At 47.7% G+C, this 19230-nt stretch overlaps 1 protein-coding gene across 1 annotated transcript in view; it reads left to right on the forward strand.

The window, feature by feature from the left end:
- The first annotated feature begins 510 nt into the window (after nucleotides 1-510).
- Nucleotides 511-19230, forward strand: part of LOC120933804 (phospholipid scramblase 3-like) — a 28129-nt gene continuing 9409 nt past the window's right edge. Inside the window, exons 1-5 of the mRNA XM_040347199.1 lie at nucleotides 511-607; nucleotides 7473-7526; nucleotides 11852-11879; nucleotides 14355-14539; nucleotides 17807-17968. Coding sequence (XP_040203133.1) covers nucleotides 7479-7526; nucleotides 11852-11879; nucleotides 14355-14539; nucleotides 17807-17968 — 423 coding nt within the window. The 5' untranslated portion in view covers nucleotides 511-607; nucleotides 7473-7478. The remainder of the gene's footprint in view (nucleotides 608-7472; nucleotides 7527-11851; nucleotides 11880-14354; nucleotides 14540-17806; nucleotides 17969-19230) is intronic.

Consider the following 19230-nt stretch of genomic DNA (forward strand, 5'->3'; position numbering starts at 1 on the left):
GAGCGGAGGAGACTCCACCAGGAGACATCAGACCAAAGAGGAGAGACAGCAGAGAGAAGAGGAGACTCCACCAGGAGACATCAGACCACAGAGGAGAGACAGCAGGGAGTGGAGGAGACTCCACCAGGAGACATCAGACCACAGAGGAGAGACAGCAGAGAGCGGAGGAGACTCCACCAGGAGACATCAGACCACAGAGGAGAGACAGTAGAGAGCGGAGGAGACTCCACCAGGAGACATCAGACCCCAGAAGAGAGACAGCAGAGAGAGGAGGAGACTCCACCAGGAGACATCAGACCACAGAGGAGAGACAGCAGAGAGCGGAGGAGACTCCACCAGGAGACATCAGACCACAGAGGAGAGACAGCAGAGAGAGGAGGAGACTCCACCAGGAGACATCAGACCACAGAGGAGAGACAGCAGAGAGCGGAGGAGACTCCACCAGGAGACATCAGACCACAGAGGAGAGACAGTAGAGAGCGGAGGAGACTCCACCAGGAGACATCAGACCCCAGAAGAGAGACAGCAGAGAGAGGAGGAGACTCCACCAGGAGACATCAGACCACAGAGGAGAGACAGCAGAGAGTGGAAGGGAGCGGTCATCGCGGTAAAATTATTATTATTATTATTTTATCATTATAGAAAAGATGGCTTTATCTGAAATGACTAAATGGTTGCCAACACTCCAAATTAATGGATTATTCAAAAATGGAATACCCCCAATGGGCTTTTAGGGCAACTCAAGAGAATCACAAAATTATTTAGAAAATGTGTTACATAATTTTATTAGAAAAAAATTAACATCTACGGGAACACATTACACCATATAGTGTCCACATGGAACAATAAAAACAATGCAATTGATAGTTTGTATATCCCATTTTCTTAGGCCCAACATGTTTCAGAAAAACAATCCCTTCCTCAGGGGGCACGTGTTTCTTTAAGAGGAGGTCAATAAAAGAAAAGAACAATCTATAACTGTTTACATGCTCAATTCATTTTTGTGTTTTCTGTTATAGATTGTTCTTTTCTTTTATTGACCTCCTCTTAAAGAAACAAGTGCCCCCTGAGGAAGGGATTGTTATTCTGAGACACGTTGGGCCTAAGAAAATGGGATATAGAAACTGTATCAATTGCATTGTTTTTATTGTTCATGTGGACACTATATGGTGTAATGTGTTCCCGTAGAATAGATGTTAACAATTTTTTTCTAATACAATTATGTAACACATTTTCTAAATAATTTTGTGATTCTCTTGAGTTGCCCTAAAAGCCCATTGGGGGTATTTTCTATTTTTGAATAATTATAATTTTCAGTTTACTATTACTTTACCTTATCATGCAGATTTTTCTTTTTCTTCTTCTACTTTTTCATTATTATTATTGGGTGTATGTTGTATTGGACTTGTCACCCGTCTCTAAGCCTGTAATAAATAATGGGGTACACTTTCTGGAAAAGAAGCGAAGTTGCACATTACTTGAAGATTGCATTCCACATCCTTTCCCGAATGTTCAGCCTTATATTTCACCAAACTTATCAGGTGGTCGGTGACACAGACCGGGGCTGCAAATTATAGAGTCCGCCTCCCCCCACACATTGTACAACAAGACATTCCAAGGATGGGAAACAAGGATTTGTTCTACCAACACCTTCCTACAAAGTGATTCCAACACATAAACCTGATTTTATTATATAGAGAAATAATAAAAAAAATCCTGAAGAGAATCATAGAGAACTAGTTCAGCTCTTTGGGTGTGTCTGGTACGTCCAAAGGGTGAACATGTTAACCCCTTCAATATCGGGCACCCCTCTGCCAGCTTCCTACCACCCCACTCACTGGCATCGTCCTCTCCATCCTCCTCATAATTCCCCTGTGCCTGGCATCCTACCACCACACCCCTGCACCCCCCTGCCAGCTTCCTACCACCCCACTCCCTGTCATCGTCATCTCCATCCTCAATCCTCTTGTGCCTGGCATCCTACCACTCAACCCCCTGTAATCTTCACCCCTCTGCCAGCTTCCTACCACCCCTCTCCCTGTCATCGTCATCTCCATCCTCAATCCCCCTGTGCCTGGCATCCTACCACCCTACCCCCTGTAATCTTCACCCCTCTGCCAGCTTTCTACCACACCACTCCCTATCATCGTCCTCTCCATCCTCATCATAATTCCCCTGTGCCTGGCATCCTACCACCCTACCCCCTGTAATCTTCACCCCTCTGCCAGCTTTCTACCACACCACTCCCTGTCATTGTCATCTCCATCCCCTTGTGCCTGGCATCCTCCCACCCCCTGTAATCTTCACCCCTCTGCCAGCTTTTTACCACCCCACTCCCTGTCATCGTCATCTCCATCCTCAATCCCCCTGTGCCTGTGATCCTACCACCCCACCCCTGCCATCTTCACCCCACCCCTGCACCCCCCTGCCAGCTTCTTATCACCTCACTCCCTGTCATCTCCATCCTCATCATAATCCCCCTGTGCCTGGCATCCTACCACCACACCCCCTGTAATCTTCACCCCTCTGCCAGCTTTTTACCACCCCACTGCCTGTCATCGTCATCTCCATCCTTAATCCCCCTGTGCCTGGCATCCTACCACCCCACTCCATGTCATTATCATCTCCAACCTCAATCCCCCTGTGCCTGGCATCCTACCACCCTACCCCCTGTAATCTTCACCCCTCTGTCAGCTTTCTACCACCCACTCTCTGTCATCATCTCCATCCTCAATTCCCCTGTGTCTGGCATCCTACCACCTCACCCCTGCCAGCTTCCTATCACCCCACTCCCTGTCATCTCCATCCTCATCATAATCCCCCTGTGCCTGGCATCCTACCACCACACCCCCTGTAATTTTCTTTACAACTTTGCCAGCTTTCTACCACCCCACTCCCTGTCATCGTCATCCTCAATCCCCCTGTGCCTGACATCCTACCACCCTACCCCCTGTAATCTTCACCCCTCTGCCAGCTTTCTATCACCCCACTCCATGTCATCTCCATCCTCATAATCCCCCTGTGCCTGGCATCCTACCACCCCACCCCTGTAATCTTCACCCCTCTGCCAGCTTTCTATCACCCCACTCCCTGCCATCTCCATCCTCATCATAATCCCCTTGAGCCTGGCATCCTACCACCCCACTCCTGTAATCTTCACCCCTCTGCCAGCTTTCTACCACCCCACTCCCTGTCATCATCATCTCCATCTTCATCATAATCTCCCTGTGCCTGGCATCCTAACACCCCACCCACTGTAATCTTCACCCCTCTGACATCTTTCTACCACCCCACTCCCTGTCATAGTCATCTCCATCCTCATCATAATTCCCTTGTGCCTGGCATCCTACCACCCTCCCCTGCGTCCCACTGCCAGCTTCCTATCACCCCACTCAATGTCATCTCCATCCTCATCATAATCCCCCTGTGCCTGGCATCCTACTACCCTACTCCTGTATTCTCTGCCAGCTTACTACCACCCCACCCCCTGTAATCTTCACTCCTCTGCCAGCTTTCTACCACCCCTCTGTCAGCTTTCTACCACCCCACTCCCTGTCATCATCATCTCCATCTTCATCATAATCTCCCTGTGCCTGGCATCCTACCACCCTACCCCCTGTAATCTTCACCCCTCTGCCATCTTTCTACCACCCCTCTCCATCGTCATCTCCATCCTCATCATAATCCCCCTGTGCCTGGCATCCTATTAACCCACCCCTGCCATCTTCAACCCCCTGCCAGCTTCCTATCACCCCACTCCCTGTCATCTTCATCCTAATCATAATACCCTTGTGCCTGGCATCCTACCACCACACCCCCTGTAATCTTCACCCCCTGTACCACACTGCCAGCTTCTTACTACCCCACCCACTATCATCTTTATCATCCCCATACCCCACGTCTGACATCCTACCACCCTGCCCCCCTGTCACCAACATTCCCATGATTTTATCAATATTTGTGTGCATTTAATATATATATTTATATTTAATGATATTTGATTAAATAGTAATTGGTTAGTAAAAATTCTAGAAACTATGAATTCCTAGTTCATGGGATTTAAAGCTCTTAATATTTGCAATTTATACAGTTAAAGGGGTTGTAAAGCCTCATGTTTTTCACCTTTAACCACTTGAGACCCGTGCTGTAGACAAAAGACGTCCACAGCGCGGCTCTCAAGTGCCGGGTGGACGTCCCTGGACGTCCTGTTGTTTACATTCCCCGTGCGCGCCACTGGGGGTGTGCAGCGGGAAAACACTGTGCCCGGCGCATTGCTGGGAAGCCGATGTGCGTGCCTGGTGGCCGCGATGTCCGCCAGGTACCCACGATTGGTGGTGACAGCAGGGACGTGTAATGATGGGGTGTAAACACAGAGCTCCACGTCCTGTCAGGGAGAGAGGAGACCGATCTGTGTCCCTTGTACATAGGGACACAGCATCGGTCACCTCCCCCAGTCACCCCCCTCCCCCCACACAGAACACACCCAGGGAATACATTTAACCCCTTCCTCACCCCCTAGTGTTAACCCCTTCACTGCCAGTCACATTTATACAGTAATTAGTGCATTTTTATAGCACTGATCGCAGTATAAATGTGAATGGTCCCAAAATTGTGTCAAAGGTGTCTGATACGTCCGCCGCAAAATCGCAGGCCTGAGAAAAAAATCGCAGATCGCCACTAGTAAAAAATAAAAAATAAATCATAAATCTATAACCTATTTTGTAGCCGCTAAAACTTTCAATATACGCTTATTGCGATTTTTATTTTTAACAAAAATATGTAGAAGAATACGTATCGGCCTAAACCGAGGGAAAAAATATTTTTTTTAAAAAAAATTGGGATATTATTATAACAAAAAGTAAAAGATGTTGGGTTTCTTTTTCAAAATTTTCTGTCTTTTTTTTTTTTTGCATATAGCGCAAAAAATAAAAACCCCAGAGGTGATCAAATACCACCAAAAGAAAGCTCTATTTGTGGGAAAAAAATGATAAAAATATAATTTGAGTACAGCATTGTATGACCGCGCAATTGTCATTCAAAATGCGTCAGCGCTGAAAGCTGAAAATTGGTCTGGGCAGGAAGGGGGTTTAAGTGCTCAGTAATGAAGTGGTTAATTTGTATCTCTCTATCTCCCGTCTGATCAATGTTTATAAACAATGTTACTTTGTATCTCTCTATCTCCCGTCTGATCAATGTTTATAAACAATGTTACTTTGTATCTCTCTATCTCCCGTCTGATCAATGTTTATAAACTATGTTACTTTGTATCTCTCTATCTCCCGGCTGATCAATGTTTATAAACAATGTTACTTTGTATCTCTCTATCTCCTGTCTGATCAATGTTTATAAACAATGTTACTTTGTATCTCTATCTCCTGTCTGATCGATGTTTATAAACAATGTTACTTTGTATCTCTCTATCTCCCGTCTGATCAATGTTTATAAACAATGTTACTTTGTATCTCTCTATCTCCTGTCTGATCAATGTTTATAAACAATGTTACTTTGTATCTCTCCTTCTCCTGTCTGATCAATGTTTATAAACAATGTTACTTTGTATCTCTCTATCTCCCGTCTGATCAATGTTTATAAACAATGTTACTTTGTATCTCTCTATCTCCCGTCTGATCAATGTTTATAAACAATGTTACTTTGTATCTCTATCTCCCGTCTGATCAATGTTTATAAACAATGTTACTTTGTATCTCTCTATCTCCCGTCTGATCGATGTTTATAAACAATGTTACTTTGTATCTCTCCATCTCCCGTCTGATCGATGTTTATAAACAATGTTACTTTGTATCTCTCTATCTCCCGTCTGATCAATGTTTATAAACAATGTTACTTTGTATCTCTCTATCTCCCGTCTGATCAATGTTTATAAACAATGTTACTTTGTATCTCTCTATCTCCCGTCTGCAATGTTTATAAACAATGTTACTTTGTATCTCTATCTCTCCCGTCTGATCAATGTTTATAAACAATGTTACTTTGTATCTCTATCTCCTGTCTGATCAATGTTTATAAACAATGTTACTTTGTATCTCAATCTCCCGTCTGCAATGTTTATAAACAATGTTACTTTGTATCTCTATCTCCTGTCTGATCAATGTTACTGTGCAACATGGAGGAGTCAGAGAAATGTGATGACACTGAACACTCCATTGACTTGCAGGAAAAAAAAGGAGAAACACGAGACTGTCAGGCGGCGTACACACGATCGGTTAAACAGAGGACATCGGTCTGATGGACTGTTTTCATCGGTCCAAACCGATCGTGTGTGGGCCCCATAGGTTATTTAACCATTGGTTAAAAAAAAGCCAACTTGTTTTAAATTTAACCGATGGATTCCTAACCGATGGGAAAAAAAAAACGATCGTTAGTGGGCAAACCATCGGTTAAAAATCCACGCATGCTCAGAATCAAGTCGACGCATGCTTGGAAGCATTGAACTTCGTTTTTTTCAGCACGTCGTCGTGTTTTACGTAACCGCGTTCTGACACAATCGTTTTTTTTAACCTATGGTGTGTAGGCACGACTGACCATCAGTGAGCTTCATCGGTTAACCTGTGACAACGGTCCATCAGACCGTTCTCATCGGAAGGACTGATCGTGTGAACGAGGCTTCAGAGGACCCTCTGTGGGGTCTGCAGAGACCATAACCCCCAACCCCCCCCCCCCCCCCCCCCCCCCCCGAGTCTGACCACACCCACCAGATCTTCACCAGAGCACCCGGCGAGGAGATGACTGGTGGGTGTGCAGGATGTGGCCCTCAGTCACAGTTGGCAGCTGGACAGGAACAGAACGGCGGGGGTGAACAGTCAACAGACATAATCAGATACAAGCAGTAACAGGAACACAGATCCACCAATCACACGTCACCAAACACATGTTGTTTTTTTCTAAGTAGATATTGATGAGGTCCTATTAACCCTTTCAGTGTTCGAACTTTTTTTTTTTTTGCACAGACATTAAAATGCACTTTTTTTTGGTCATTACATTACTTAACCCCCACCCCCCCCCCCCCCCTCCCTCCTCCCGAAACTTGATATTTTTTCTTAAAGAAGAAGGCTAGTAGAAAAAAACATGAAATCAGAGTTAAAAGATACACTAAACTTCATTTCATTGCAGACAAACACAATAAACTCCATAGAGATAGGGGCGGGGTTTTGTTGAGTAAGTAGATACCAAACCTGTCAGGTCTAAAAAGGTGCATGTGACTGACATGGTGACAGACTGTAAAATCCAATGTTGCCCATAGGTGGCGCTTTCAAAGATCTTCACAGCTTAGAGTTAAAGGGGAACTTCTGGACCCCCATCCCCCACCCTCCTCATTTCCCCAGTAACTTTTTGTTGAGTATTTGTTATCCCGGCCCGTGCTTCCTGTCTCGTTGGCCACCAGAGGATTTCTGTGATCATAACTTCCTGCCAGTGTGACCTGTAAAACTATTGATCTTTATTGTATGTTGCAGGGTATTATGGACGGACGTCCTGTTGCTCCACCTGGACTGGAATATCTTCTTCAGGTGAGATATGTAAAGTGTACCTGTCTGGAGGGCAGATTATACCCCCCCCAGACATTGAATTTAGGGCAACAGCTGGCCTGCATAAGAAATCTTTGTGGAACTCCAGCCAAACCTGGATGTGGTGGGGTAAGGTCGGAGCCTCTGTCAGGCTTTTAAATTGGCTGTGATTCTGTGGTGACCGGGGAGGGTGAGCCCCACGGCCACACATGCGCTTGATGGTTAGCTACTTGGTTCTTGGGGCTAGGAGCCCAGGGTCAGGTGGTATTAACCCTTAGTGAGGGCCAGATGGTATTAACCCTCTCTGTCACGTGACGCCACTGTAGTCTTGGTATACCCCGGGAAACTACAGCTCCGGGGGCCTCCGTATCCCCGCTAGTTAGGATGGTAATGACACAGTCCACAACAGGGGTTAATACAACGAAGGCTTTACTGGCATGAAGGCAGGTGTCAAAATCTTCACAGCGTTTAAACAGAGTGTCACAAAGGTTCCACAGACAGTCTCTAGAGGACCACACAGCTGGTAATGCTTGAGCTTGGCTGATCATATATATACTCGGCTGCTGAGGCCGGATTAGTAATTCAGGGCCTATGCTTAACTAGGCTGAAAAATAGATACACTTACTGAAGTGTCGGTAGACTTGAGGCTTTTCGCTGGAATAATGAATTGATCTGATAAATGAGCTGAAGTACTGGTTCTGTAATGTTTAGGGATACTCCACGCTTTGCTGTACTTTCTCCTGAACTGAAGGCCTCTGGCCTGCACTGCTTACCCTCTGACTGTGCTTTGCTATGCTAGGAACTGTGTGAAGCACTAGACTGGCTTAAACAGGAAGTACAATCCCTTATAAGGGCCTGATGAGACTGAAGCCCATTGGTTGAGAGCTGTGGATCATAGAGACTGACCTGTAGTATAACACAACACAATAAGGTCTTGTCTAGCACTTAGTCCTCCCGACTCTAATACACTCTGACTGAACATGAGATGGTAATACACTCTGACTGAACATGAGATGGCTGACTAAAACCTCTTAAAGCTATACACACCTAATAAACGTATTATCAACCATAACAGTATAAATCACATCATAACTAGCTGAGTCCCTGCAGGGGAGACCCCACAAGCCGAGGGCCTCAATCTGACAGGGCCTGCAGCAAATACCTGTACTGGGACACCACAATTCTAGTAGATTTATCACTTGGGGGAGGGGGGGGGATGTTAACATTTTAAGCCCAATGCAATCCTAATTCTCCCACTTCCATGTCCCAATTCCTATCCCTTTGCCACATATACCTATCTCCCCTAGACTCCCATTCCATCACATTAGCACCCATCTACTTAGCCCTGACACCCCAGACTCCTATCCTATCACCCTAGGAACCCATTTACTCAACCCCGACACCCATCCATCACCCCAGACTCCCATCACCCTAGGCACCCATCTACTCAACCCTGAGACCCATCCATCACCCCAGACTCCTATCACCCTAGGCACCCATCTACTCAACCCTGACACCCATCCATCACCCCAGACTTCCATCAACCTAGGCACCCATCTACTTAAACCAGACACCCATCACCCCAGACTCCTATCACCCTAGGCACCTATCTACTCGACCCTGACACCCATCCATCACCCCAGGCTTCCTTTGCATCACCCTAGGAACCCATTTAATCATCCCTGACAGCCATTTATTTCTCTAGACTCCTATTCCATCACCATAGCACTCATCTATTTAACCCTGGCACTCATCACATCACCCCAGGCACCTATCCCGTCACCCTAGGCACCTATCTACTCAACCCTGACACCCATCCATCACCCCAGACTCCCATCACTCTAGGCACCTATCTATTCAACCCTGACACACATCCACCACCCTAGGGTCCCATCCCATCACCCTAGGCACTCGTCTACATAGCCCTGAAACTCATTCATTACCCCAGACTCCATTCCCATCACCCTAGGCACCCATCTACTCATCCATGACAATCCTTCACCCCAGACTCCCATCACATCACCCTAGGCACCCATCTACTCAACCCTGACATCTATCCAGGGATGGACTGGCCATTGGGACTACAGGGAGTTTCCCGGTGGGCCAATAGCTCAGTGGGCCGGCTTCAGTGACAGCAGACCGCCGCCCCCCTCCGCTCCTCTGTCTCTCCTTTCCCGCAGCGCTCACCTCCTCTCTCTCCCTGCAGCGCTCACCTGGGGGAATAGAGAAGCAGGGGGAGGAGCAGAGGAGCAGGAGGGATGACAGAGGAGCATGGGGAAGGGGACAGACAGCTGACTTAACAGCTATGGCCTGGGAGTTTCTCCCTATTGCCTAATCTTGTCCCATAAGGGGGGGCACCGAACTGATTCTTTTTCCCCTGGGTGAAATAATGTCTAGCTTCCCCACTGGTACTGCCTATAAAAGTACCATTACCAGCCGTTCTACTCTAATAATGTAGAACGGCTAGTGGCTAGTGAAGGGGGAGCAGGGGCTTGGGTGGCCGGGGGGGGGGGGGTTAGTTGCGAGAGTTGTCTGGCCACCATGGGAGAGACCTGTCAAAGTGGGCCAATCTGGATGAAGTCCAGGGCCGAATTGTTGTCCCAGTCCAACTCTGCATCCATCCATTACCCCAGACTCCCATCCCATCGACCCTAGGATCTTATCGACTCATCCCTGACACCCGTGCTTCAACCCAGACTCCAATCCTATCACCCTAGGCACCCATCTACTTAGCCCTGAAGCCCATCCCTCACCCCAAACATCAATTTCATTACTCTAGGCACCCATCTACTTAACCTTGACACCCATCCATCACCCCAGACTCTCATTCCACCACTGTAGGCACTCATTCACTAAACCCTGACACCCATCCATCACTCTAGAGATATCCTTCACATCACCTTAGGAACCCATCTTCTCAACCCTGACACCAATTCATTACCCCCGACTCTTATCACATCACCCTGGGCAATCATCTACTCATCCCTGACACCCATCCATCACCCCAGGCTCCTATTCTTGCACTCATTTACTGAACCCTGACACTCATCCATCACCCCAGACTCCTATCCCATCACCCTAGGTACCCATCTACTCAACCCTGACACCCATCACATCACCCTAGACTCCCATTCTATCACTCTAGGCACTCATTTACTCAACCCTGACACCCATCACATCACCGCAGACTCCTATCCCATCACCCTAGGTACCCATCTACTCAACCCTGACACCCATTCATTACCCCAGGCTCCCATCCCATCACCAAAGGCACTCATCTACTCCACCCCCGACACCCATCTATCATCCCAGACTCCCATCCATCACCCTAGGCACCCATCTACCTAACCCTGACATCCATCTATCATCCCAGACTCCCATCCCATCACATTAGGCACCATCTAATCATCCCTGACATCCAACCATTACCCCAGACTCCAATCCTATCACCCTAGGCACCCATCTACTTAGCCCTGAAGCCCATCCCTCACCACAAACTTTCATTCTATCACTCTAGGCACCCATCTACTCAATCTTGACACCCATCCCTCACCCCAGACTCTCATTCCATCACTGTAGGCACTCATTCACTAAAGCATAAACAAAAGAAGAGAAACGGGTCCTATAAAGGCATGTCCACAAGAAAGTATTACTTTACTCTTATACCACTCACCAATATATGGTGCTGTTACCATAGCCAAACCAAACAGAGTGAGACCCAGGTAAGGCTACCCAGGTCAGATAATGGCATGAACCCTGACACCCATCCATCAGACACCCCAGACTCTCATCCCATCACCCGTGGCACCCATCCATCACCCAAGGCTCTTATCCCATCACCCTAAGTACCCATCTACTCCACACTGACACCCATCCATCACCCCAAACTCCCATCCACTCACCCACCCTGGGCACTCATTTACTGAACCCTCACACCCATCGCATCACCCCAGACTCTAATCCCATCACCCTAGGCACCCATCTACCCTGACACCCATCAATCACCACAGACTCCCATCTCATCACTCTAGGCTAGGCACTTATCTACTCATCTCTGACACCCATCAATCACCACAGACTCCCATTCCACCACCCTAGGCTAGGCACTTATCTACTCATCTCTGACACCCATCAATCACCACAGACTCCCATCTCATCACTCTAGGCTAGGCACTTATCTACTCAGCCCTGACACCTGACCCATCCATCGCCCAGGTACCTGCCCCACACATCATTTAGACAAGGTGGTATTGCTAGACATGGGAGTGTTGGTGTTGGTTAAGGTAACTAGGAATTTGCGTTTGACTCCTCTTTGTTCTATTTAACAGGTCAATGGACTCTTCATGAAAGAGACAAGTGAGTTCTGTTATTTTTTTAATTTTGTAAAATTTGAACATTTCTTCCATTGCCCCGACTCTTCATTAGTCTTCCAACAATTACCAGGATCCTCTACAAGTGTTTTTCCTTCTTATGTTCAATGAAATTGTCAGTTTAACTGAGAACTTTTCCTGCTGCTCTTATTGGCAGAGCTGATCAGATCTCCAGATGTAACCCATTAACATTTTTGTTTTAACTAGAATACAATTTTGTACATTGTTTTATGTATTATAGTCAGATCTATATATTTTTTTATTTTTAAATATTTCACAATACATTTTATATTGATTATTTCCATAGGTGGCGCTGTAATGTCCATTTCTTACTCAGCTTCTCCAATCAGTAGGATGTATTACCTAAGGACATATAGCTGGATTCAGAGAGAGCGCCGCAACTTTAAGGCGGCGTAGCGTATCGTATTTACGCCACGCCGCCTTAAGTCAGAGAGGCAAGTGCTGTATTCACAAAGTACTTGCCTCCTAACTTACGGCGGCGTAGCGTAAATGGGGCCGGCGTAAGCACGCCTAATTCAAATTAGGATGAGGGGGTGTGTTTTATGTAAATGATTGGTGACCCGACGTGATTGACGTTTTTTACGAACGGCGCATGCGCCGTCCGTGGACATATCCCAGTGTGCATTGCTCCAAAGTACGCCGCAAGGACGTATTGGTTTCGACGTGAACGTAAATTACGTCCAGCTCTATTCACGGATGACTTACGCAAACAACGTAAAATTTTCAAATTTTGACGCGGGAACGACAGCCATACTTAACATTGATTAGTCTAGCTTTTTGATGGAATAACTTTACGCCTGAAAACGCCTTACGTAACCGGCGTATCTTTACTGCGACTGGCGCACGTACGTTCGTGAATAGGCGTATCTAGTCATTTACATATTCTACGCCGAACTCAACGGAAACGCCACCTAGCGGCCAGCCTAAATATTGCACCCTAAGATACTACGGCACAGGCTGTCATATGTTAGATAGGTTTAAGTGTATCTCAGTTTGAGAATACACTTAAACTTAGGACTGCGCAGATTCAGAGTTACGTCGGCGTATCTACTGATACACCGGCGTAAATCTTTCTGAATTTAGCTAATAAAATGTACTATAATCTGTGTTTCTTTAGATATTTGGATTACAGAAACAGTAGAGGAGAAATATTTTGTCTATTTTAGTTTATTTATTTATATGACGCAGCCACTGTGCCATCCAATGCTCCCACTGTGCCATCCAATGCTCCCACTGTGCCATCCAATGCTCCCACTGTGCCATCCAATGCTCCCACTGTGCCATCCAATGCTCCCACTGTGTCATCCAATGCTCCCACTGTGCCATCCAATGCTCCCACTGTGCCATCCAATGCTCCCACTGTGCCATCCAATGCCCCCACTGTGCCATCCAATGCCCCCACTGTGCCATCCAATGCCCCCACTGTGCCATCCAATGCCCCCACTGTGCCATCAAATGCTCCCACTGTGCCATCCAATGCTCCCACTGTGCCATCAATTGTTCCCAATGTGCCATCCAATGCTCCCACTGTGCCATCAAATGCTCCCACTGTGCCATCAAATGCTCCCACTGTGCCATCCAATGCTCCCACTGTGCCATCAAATGCTGCCACTGTGCCATCAATTGTTACCAATGCTCCCACGGTGCCATCAAATGCTGCCACTGTGCCATCAAATGCTCCCAATGCTCCCACTGTGCCATCCAATGCTCCCACTGTGCCATCCAATGCTCCCATTGCTCCCACTGTGCCACCCAATGCTCCCACTGTGCCACCCAAGGCTCCCATTGTGCCATTAAAGGCTCCCAATGCTGCCACTGTGCCATCCAATGCTGCCACTGTGATCCCCACCGTGCCCACCCGCTCGCCATCTGCCCGGCACTTACCCTGTCTCGGTGGGGCAGCAGGTGACGGCAAGCAGTGTTTTCTCCCCTCCATGTGTCTTATCCCCTCCATGCGTCTTCTCCCATCCTCCTCTTTCTCCCGTCCGCCTCCTGATAGGCATCCAATCACAGCGCCTGACGTTTCAGCCAATCAGGCGACCGGTAACAGACCCGGCAACCTGATTGGCTGAGAGGTGGGTCTATGTAAGCGATTTCCTTCGGCTTTGCTAACATTGAGCTGAGTGAGAAGGAACGCACAGCGTTGCGCCCGCGTCTCACTTTTTTTGGACGCCTATTGGAGCCAAAGGCTCTAATCAGGTGCTTCCAAAAAATACCCCCCACCGCTGTTATTCAGGTGCCCGGTGACCGGAAAGGGTCCGGACACCAGAATACGGGGTGTTAGCAGCGACCATAGATCAATTCATATAATGCATGAATCTATCTATGGGGATTAGAGAGTGACAGGAGAGGGGGGCGGTGCTCCTGCGCACTTAAGGACGTATCGCCGCTGAGAATCTCAAGGACATTTGATCTCATTCTTATAATTCTGTCATTTCAGGGAGCGGTATATTCCAGAATTATAATACCTATGATTTGTTTGGCACCGATGGCCAACTTGTGTACCAAGCCACCGAGCAGCGGGAATGTTGTGGCCCTCGGATGGATTGCAGGGTTGCCAACACCCAAGGATATAATGTCCTGAACCTTCTCGTGCCTTTAGAGTGCTGTAGCTGTGACACCAAGGTATGAAAGCCTGCCTAACCATACATAAGGGACCTGTGACAACCCCTTTAGTAGCATACATTGTATGTCCCATGTCTAGGTCTATTTCTTATACGCTACAACCCTCTAATAATATACAAGACATGGACCTCTAGGATTAGTTGCAGATCCCTATATCCACTGGGCCAGGGATGTGATAAATGAGGCCCTTGTCCCCAAAATCATGGGGACAAGATGCCTTGTCACCAGGCCCGGATTTACTCCCTTTGCCGCCCCAAGGCCGGGTCCTTCACAATCTGTGACATGACAGGGGGGGACTCCCGAAATAAAAGTGCCGCCCCTGCACCCACTGCCGCCCCGAGGCCTGGCCTTGTTGGCCATGTCTGGAATCCGGCCCTGCTTGTCACAGGTCTTTGTTGCCCCAACTCCCTGGCAAAGTGCCCTCTCAATGTTAAGAGCATGTTGTCTGGTATGGTACCAGAGGAAGGGGGTGCACAACCACTGTCCCCTTTTCCTGGCCTAGATAAGGGACTCATGGATGTTTAGAGGATCCCACAAGTTTGTATTTTTTGTATGTGTGTGTGGGGTCCCAATTAAAAATCCATGCCAGAACCATATTAAGGATAATAGCCTGGTATGGATTTTGAGGACCTTTTTATTTTCTTCCTCTGCAGGGCATGTTGCCTGGAATGTTTCACAAGGGATGGGGCCACTGAGGCTGTATGTCAGGGGTGTCAAACTGGCGGCCCTCCAGCTGTTGCGAAACTACAAGTCCCATCATGCCCATCGGTCAAGCTTGTAACTGTCAGGCCTTGTACACACGGGTGGACCAAACCGATGAAAACGGACTGAAGTTCAGTTTCATCGTTCCAAACCGACCGTTTGTGGGCCCCATCGGTCCTTCTTCGGTCGCAAAATTTAGAACTTGCTTTAAAATTGAACCGATGGACGCCTAACCGATCGGGTCCAAACCGACGGTTAGTACGCAAAAGCATTGGTTCAAAATCCACGCATGCTCAGAATCAACTTATGGCCTGTTAAGACTGGTGAGTTGGGATGAGCCCAATGTTCGAGTCGAACGTCAGGTTTTCGTCTGTTTGCCGAATAGCAAACATTATGAGGTGTTCGCAGCAAATTGGGATTGTGGACCCCAATAGATGTTGAAGAGCACAACTTCCTATACACCACAGTAAACTATGTAAAATAATGGTTGCCTTGAGTTGTATTGATCCCGCAGGATGACAGATAGACTGTACACAAATTTCAGCTTAACCAATGTAACTCTTTACTGGATAAAATAAAAGCAAAGGTAACGAGGGTAAAATGGTAAAAGACTTCTTGAAGAGCCCTGCAAGAGTCAGAATCAGTGATAGCGAGTTAAATTATAATGGCTATACAGACCTGTGTAAGCACACGGCAAGGGGATCCCCCTCAATAAGACATCCACACTGAAGCACCTCCTTGCCAAGTCTCACCCAGCTCTCCCTATTAACAATACTACACAGTTTAATGGAACTAATGACTCCGTTGAAGAGTTTGAAAATAGAAATCAACAGTCTGCAAGAACTAAACAGGCAGTCTTCAAATGGTATTCCTAACTAACGTGGTTTGGTCGATCAGACCAAACCTCAGTTCAAATGATCCCAAAAGTTTGTGCACTGATGCGTTGGCATGCGGGGTAATTTGTAATCCAAGAAGGGAAAAAAATAAAACTGGTGGAAGGGGCCCAATAGTTAAACTACAGTAGTTAATGTGGGCGATCCACCCTCCGGCAACACAGTCGGTAGGTTCTGGGCAGGTGCCCGTCTCACCCAACCAGTTCAGGCCTTGTCCTTCCGAAAAACACTCTGTCCGCGATCTCCGATCACAGTCTCTCAGGATGACAGTCCCCGGTTCTCAAACAGGTCACTGTTGTGCTGGGACGCCATCCGATCACTACGTTAGAGGTTCTGGGCCAGATTCTCAAAGAATCGGCATTGGCGTAGTGTAAGCCATTTACACCACGCCACCGAAACTTACTGGAGCAAGTGCCGTATCCTCCAAGCACTTGCTCCGTAATTTGCGGCGGCGTAGTGTAAATGGCTCGGCGTATGGCCGCGTAATTCAAAGGGGACGGCTTGTATTCAAATTAAGCGCGCCCCCGCGCCGATCGAACTGCGCATGCGCCGGGCGGAAAAATAGCCCAGTGCGCATGCTCCAGCTCACGACGGAAAACGTCAATGACGCCGACGTGAACGTCATTGACGTAAAGTCGTATTCGCGGACGACTTAGTAAAATGACGTAACCGACGGAAAAAGACAACGCTGACCCGACGCCATACTTAACATGGTGTGCAGCGGACTGGCGTAAGGTTACCCCTCATATAGCAGGGGTAACCTTACGCTTACGGAAACGACGTAAACGGCCACTACGCGGCGCAAATTCGTTCGGGAATCGGCGTATCAGGCTCATTTGCATAGTCAAATGAGAACTGAACGTAAACGCCACCTAGCGGGCAGCGTCGAATTACATCTAAGATCCGACGGTGTAAGTGACTTACACCTGTCGGATCTACGCCGTATCTATGCGAAAATGATTCTAGGAATCACTCGCATAGATACCCGGGGCCAAAAACAGAGATACGATGGTGTTTCCTGAGATACACCGTCGTAACTCTTTTGAGAATCTGGCCCTCTGTCTCTCTCCTCAAATGGCGCTCCTCCTGGGCGTAGGTAGGCCTCAACTACGCTCCAGACTTCCGTGGGAACACTTCAAACAAGTGTCCTCCTGGGTTGAAGAGGCGATCCCAAGAGAGCGCGCCAACTACCTCCCTCTCCTTAAATTACCTCCCCCAGCAGGCTGCGCAGGGAGAAAAGCATTCTGGGGTTGTACAGTGGCCCTCTGGGTATTGTAGTTTGTAAATAGACCAAGGCGATTGGAGTACATTTCTCCCTGTACTCAGTTTCCCAGTATTCCTTGTGGTACCAGGACAAAAAGTAAACAGCAATTGGCTATAACACAACATGGCCACCAGAGGGAGCTGAGATCCTTCTCGATCAGCAGATAGTAGTCTTTTATATCACAGAAAGGGTGATATCCCGCTACAGGAATATAAAATACGGTAATCTAGGTGGAGCTGGTTACAAGATTTAGTTCACTAAAGCTGTTTATATAGGTTGCTTTTCTTTAGGACTGGTAATTCATGACAAGTAACGGGTCGAGATAAACCTGCTGGATAGTCCAAGTGCAGTTCTGGATATGATAAACAAACTCAATGGACAACCTCTTGTGACAATGTATTATTATAGTTGCAGGTCTCCAGTTCCTCCGGGGAGCTCCTCGGCTACATAATCCAAGAGTGGACAAGTTTTACCTTAAGCTTCGACATCTTGGATCCATCGGGACTTGTTTGTCTTAATGTGAAAGGTCCAGGATGGGGGGAAGGCTTCATGTCTGACCTCCACTATAAGGTCAGTCTATCAACAAGAGTCAAATGCTTTTCTCTTTAGAAATAATACTTGTAGAAAATGAATGGGCTCTATTATAAATGGGCTTCTAAATCCTGTAGCCTTCAGTGGATATCTCCAAGCACCTGGCTACATAACATCCTTACCACTTGGTTCTTGCTACCTGGAAACTATGGGCCAGATTCACGTAGGAGAGCGTATATTTCTGCGGGCGTAGCGTATCCTATTTACGCTACGCCTCCGCAACTTAGACAGGCAAGTGCTGTATTCACAAAGCACTTGCTCCGTAAGTTGCGGCGGCGTAGCGTAAATTGGCTGGCGTAAGCCCGCGTAATTCAAATGTGGAAGAGGTGGGCGTGTTTTATTAAAATGATCCGTGACCCTATGCAAATGAAGCGCCGATTGTATGGCGCATGCGCGCGCATGCTCAGTATCACGTCAAATTTACTCCCTAAGATACGCCGGCTCAATGCCTGTGACGTGCACGTAACCTACGCACATCCCCATTCACGTACGACTTACATAAACAACGTAAAAAGATACGCTTGTTCTGACGTCCATACTTTGCATTGGCTGCGCCTCATATAGCAGGGGTAACTTTACGCTGGACGTAAGCCTAACGTAAACGGCGTAGCGGGCGCAAGTACGTTCATGAATTGGCGTATCTACCTAATTTACATATTTAACGCGTAATTCTACGGAAGCGCCCCTAGCGTTCAGCGTAAATATGCACCCAAGATACAACGGCGTACTAAGACTTACGTCGGTCGGCTGAAGCCAGATTTCAGGCGTATCTACGTTCAAGAATACCGCGCATAGATACGACGGCGCATCTTGTAACTTACGGGGCTTATCAATAGATACGCCGGCATAACCTGTACGTGAATCTGGCCCATTATATCTCCACCCAGGGCCGTTTGAAGGAATTTGGGGGCCCCAAGCAAAATGGATATGGAGGCCCCCCCCGCATGCAAGCAAAGCCCCCCATGTTCTTTTTACTTCCCCTGGGCCCCCCTCCCTACCGGGTCCGTACTGCGCAGCAGGAGATTCAGTTTCCTGTTCCTGGCCGGACTGATAGGAAGTGAGCACTCAGTGTGCACTTCATGTCAGTCCGGCCGGGAACAGGAAACTGAATCTCCTGTACCGCGCGGTACCCGGCCAGAGTCCAGACTGACAGGAGGGAGGCCACGCTACAGAAAAGGGGAGGTGACGACTCGAGGCAGCAGTACTGCAGGCTCTCTATAGAGCACACAGGTGGCTGCAGC

Source organism: Rana temporaria, chromosome 3 (assembly GCF_905171775.1).
Source record: "Rana temporaria chromosome 3, aRanTem1.1, whole genome shotgun sequence".
In the NCBI taxonomy this organism is placed as follows: Eukaryota; Metazoa; Chordata; class Amphibia; order Anura; family Ranidae; genus Rana; species Rana temporaria.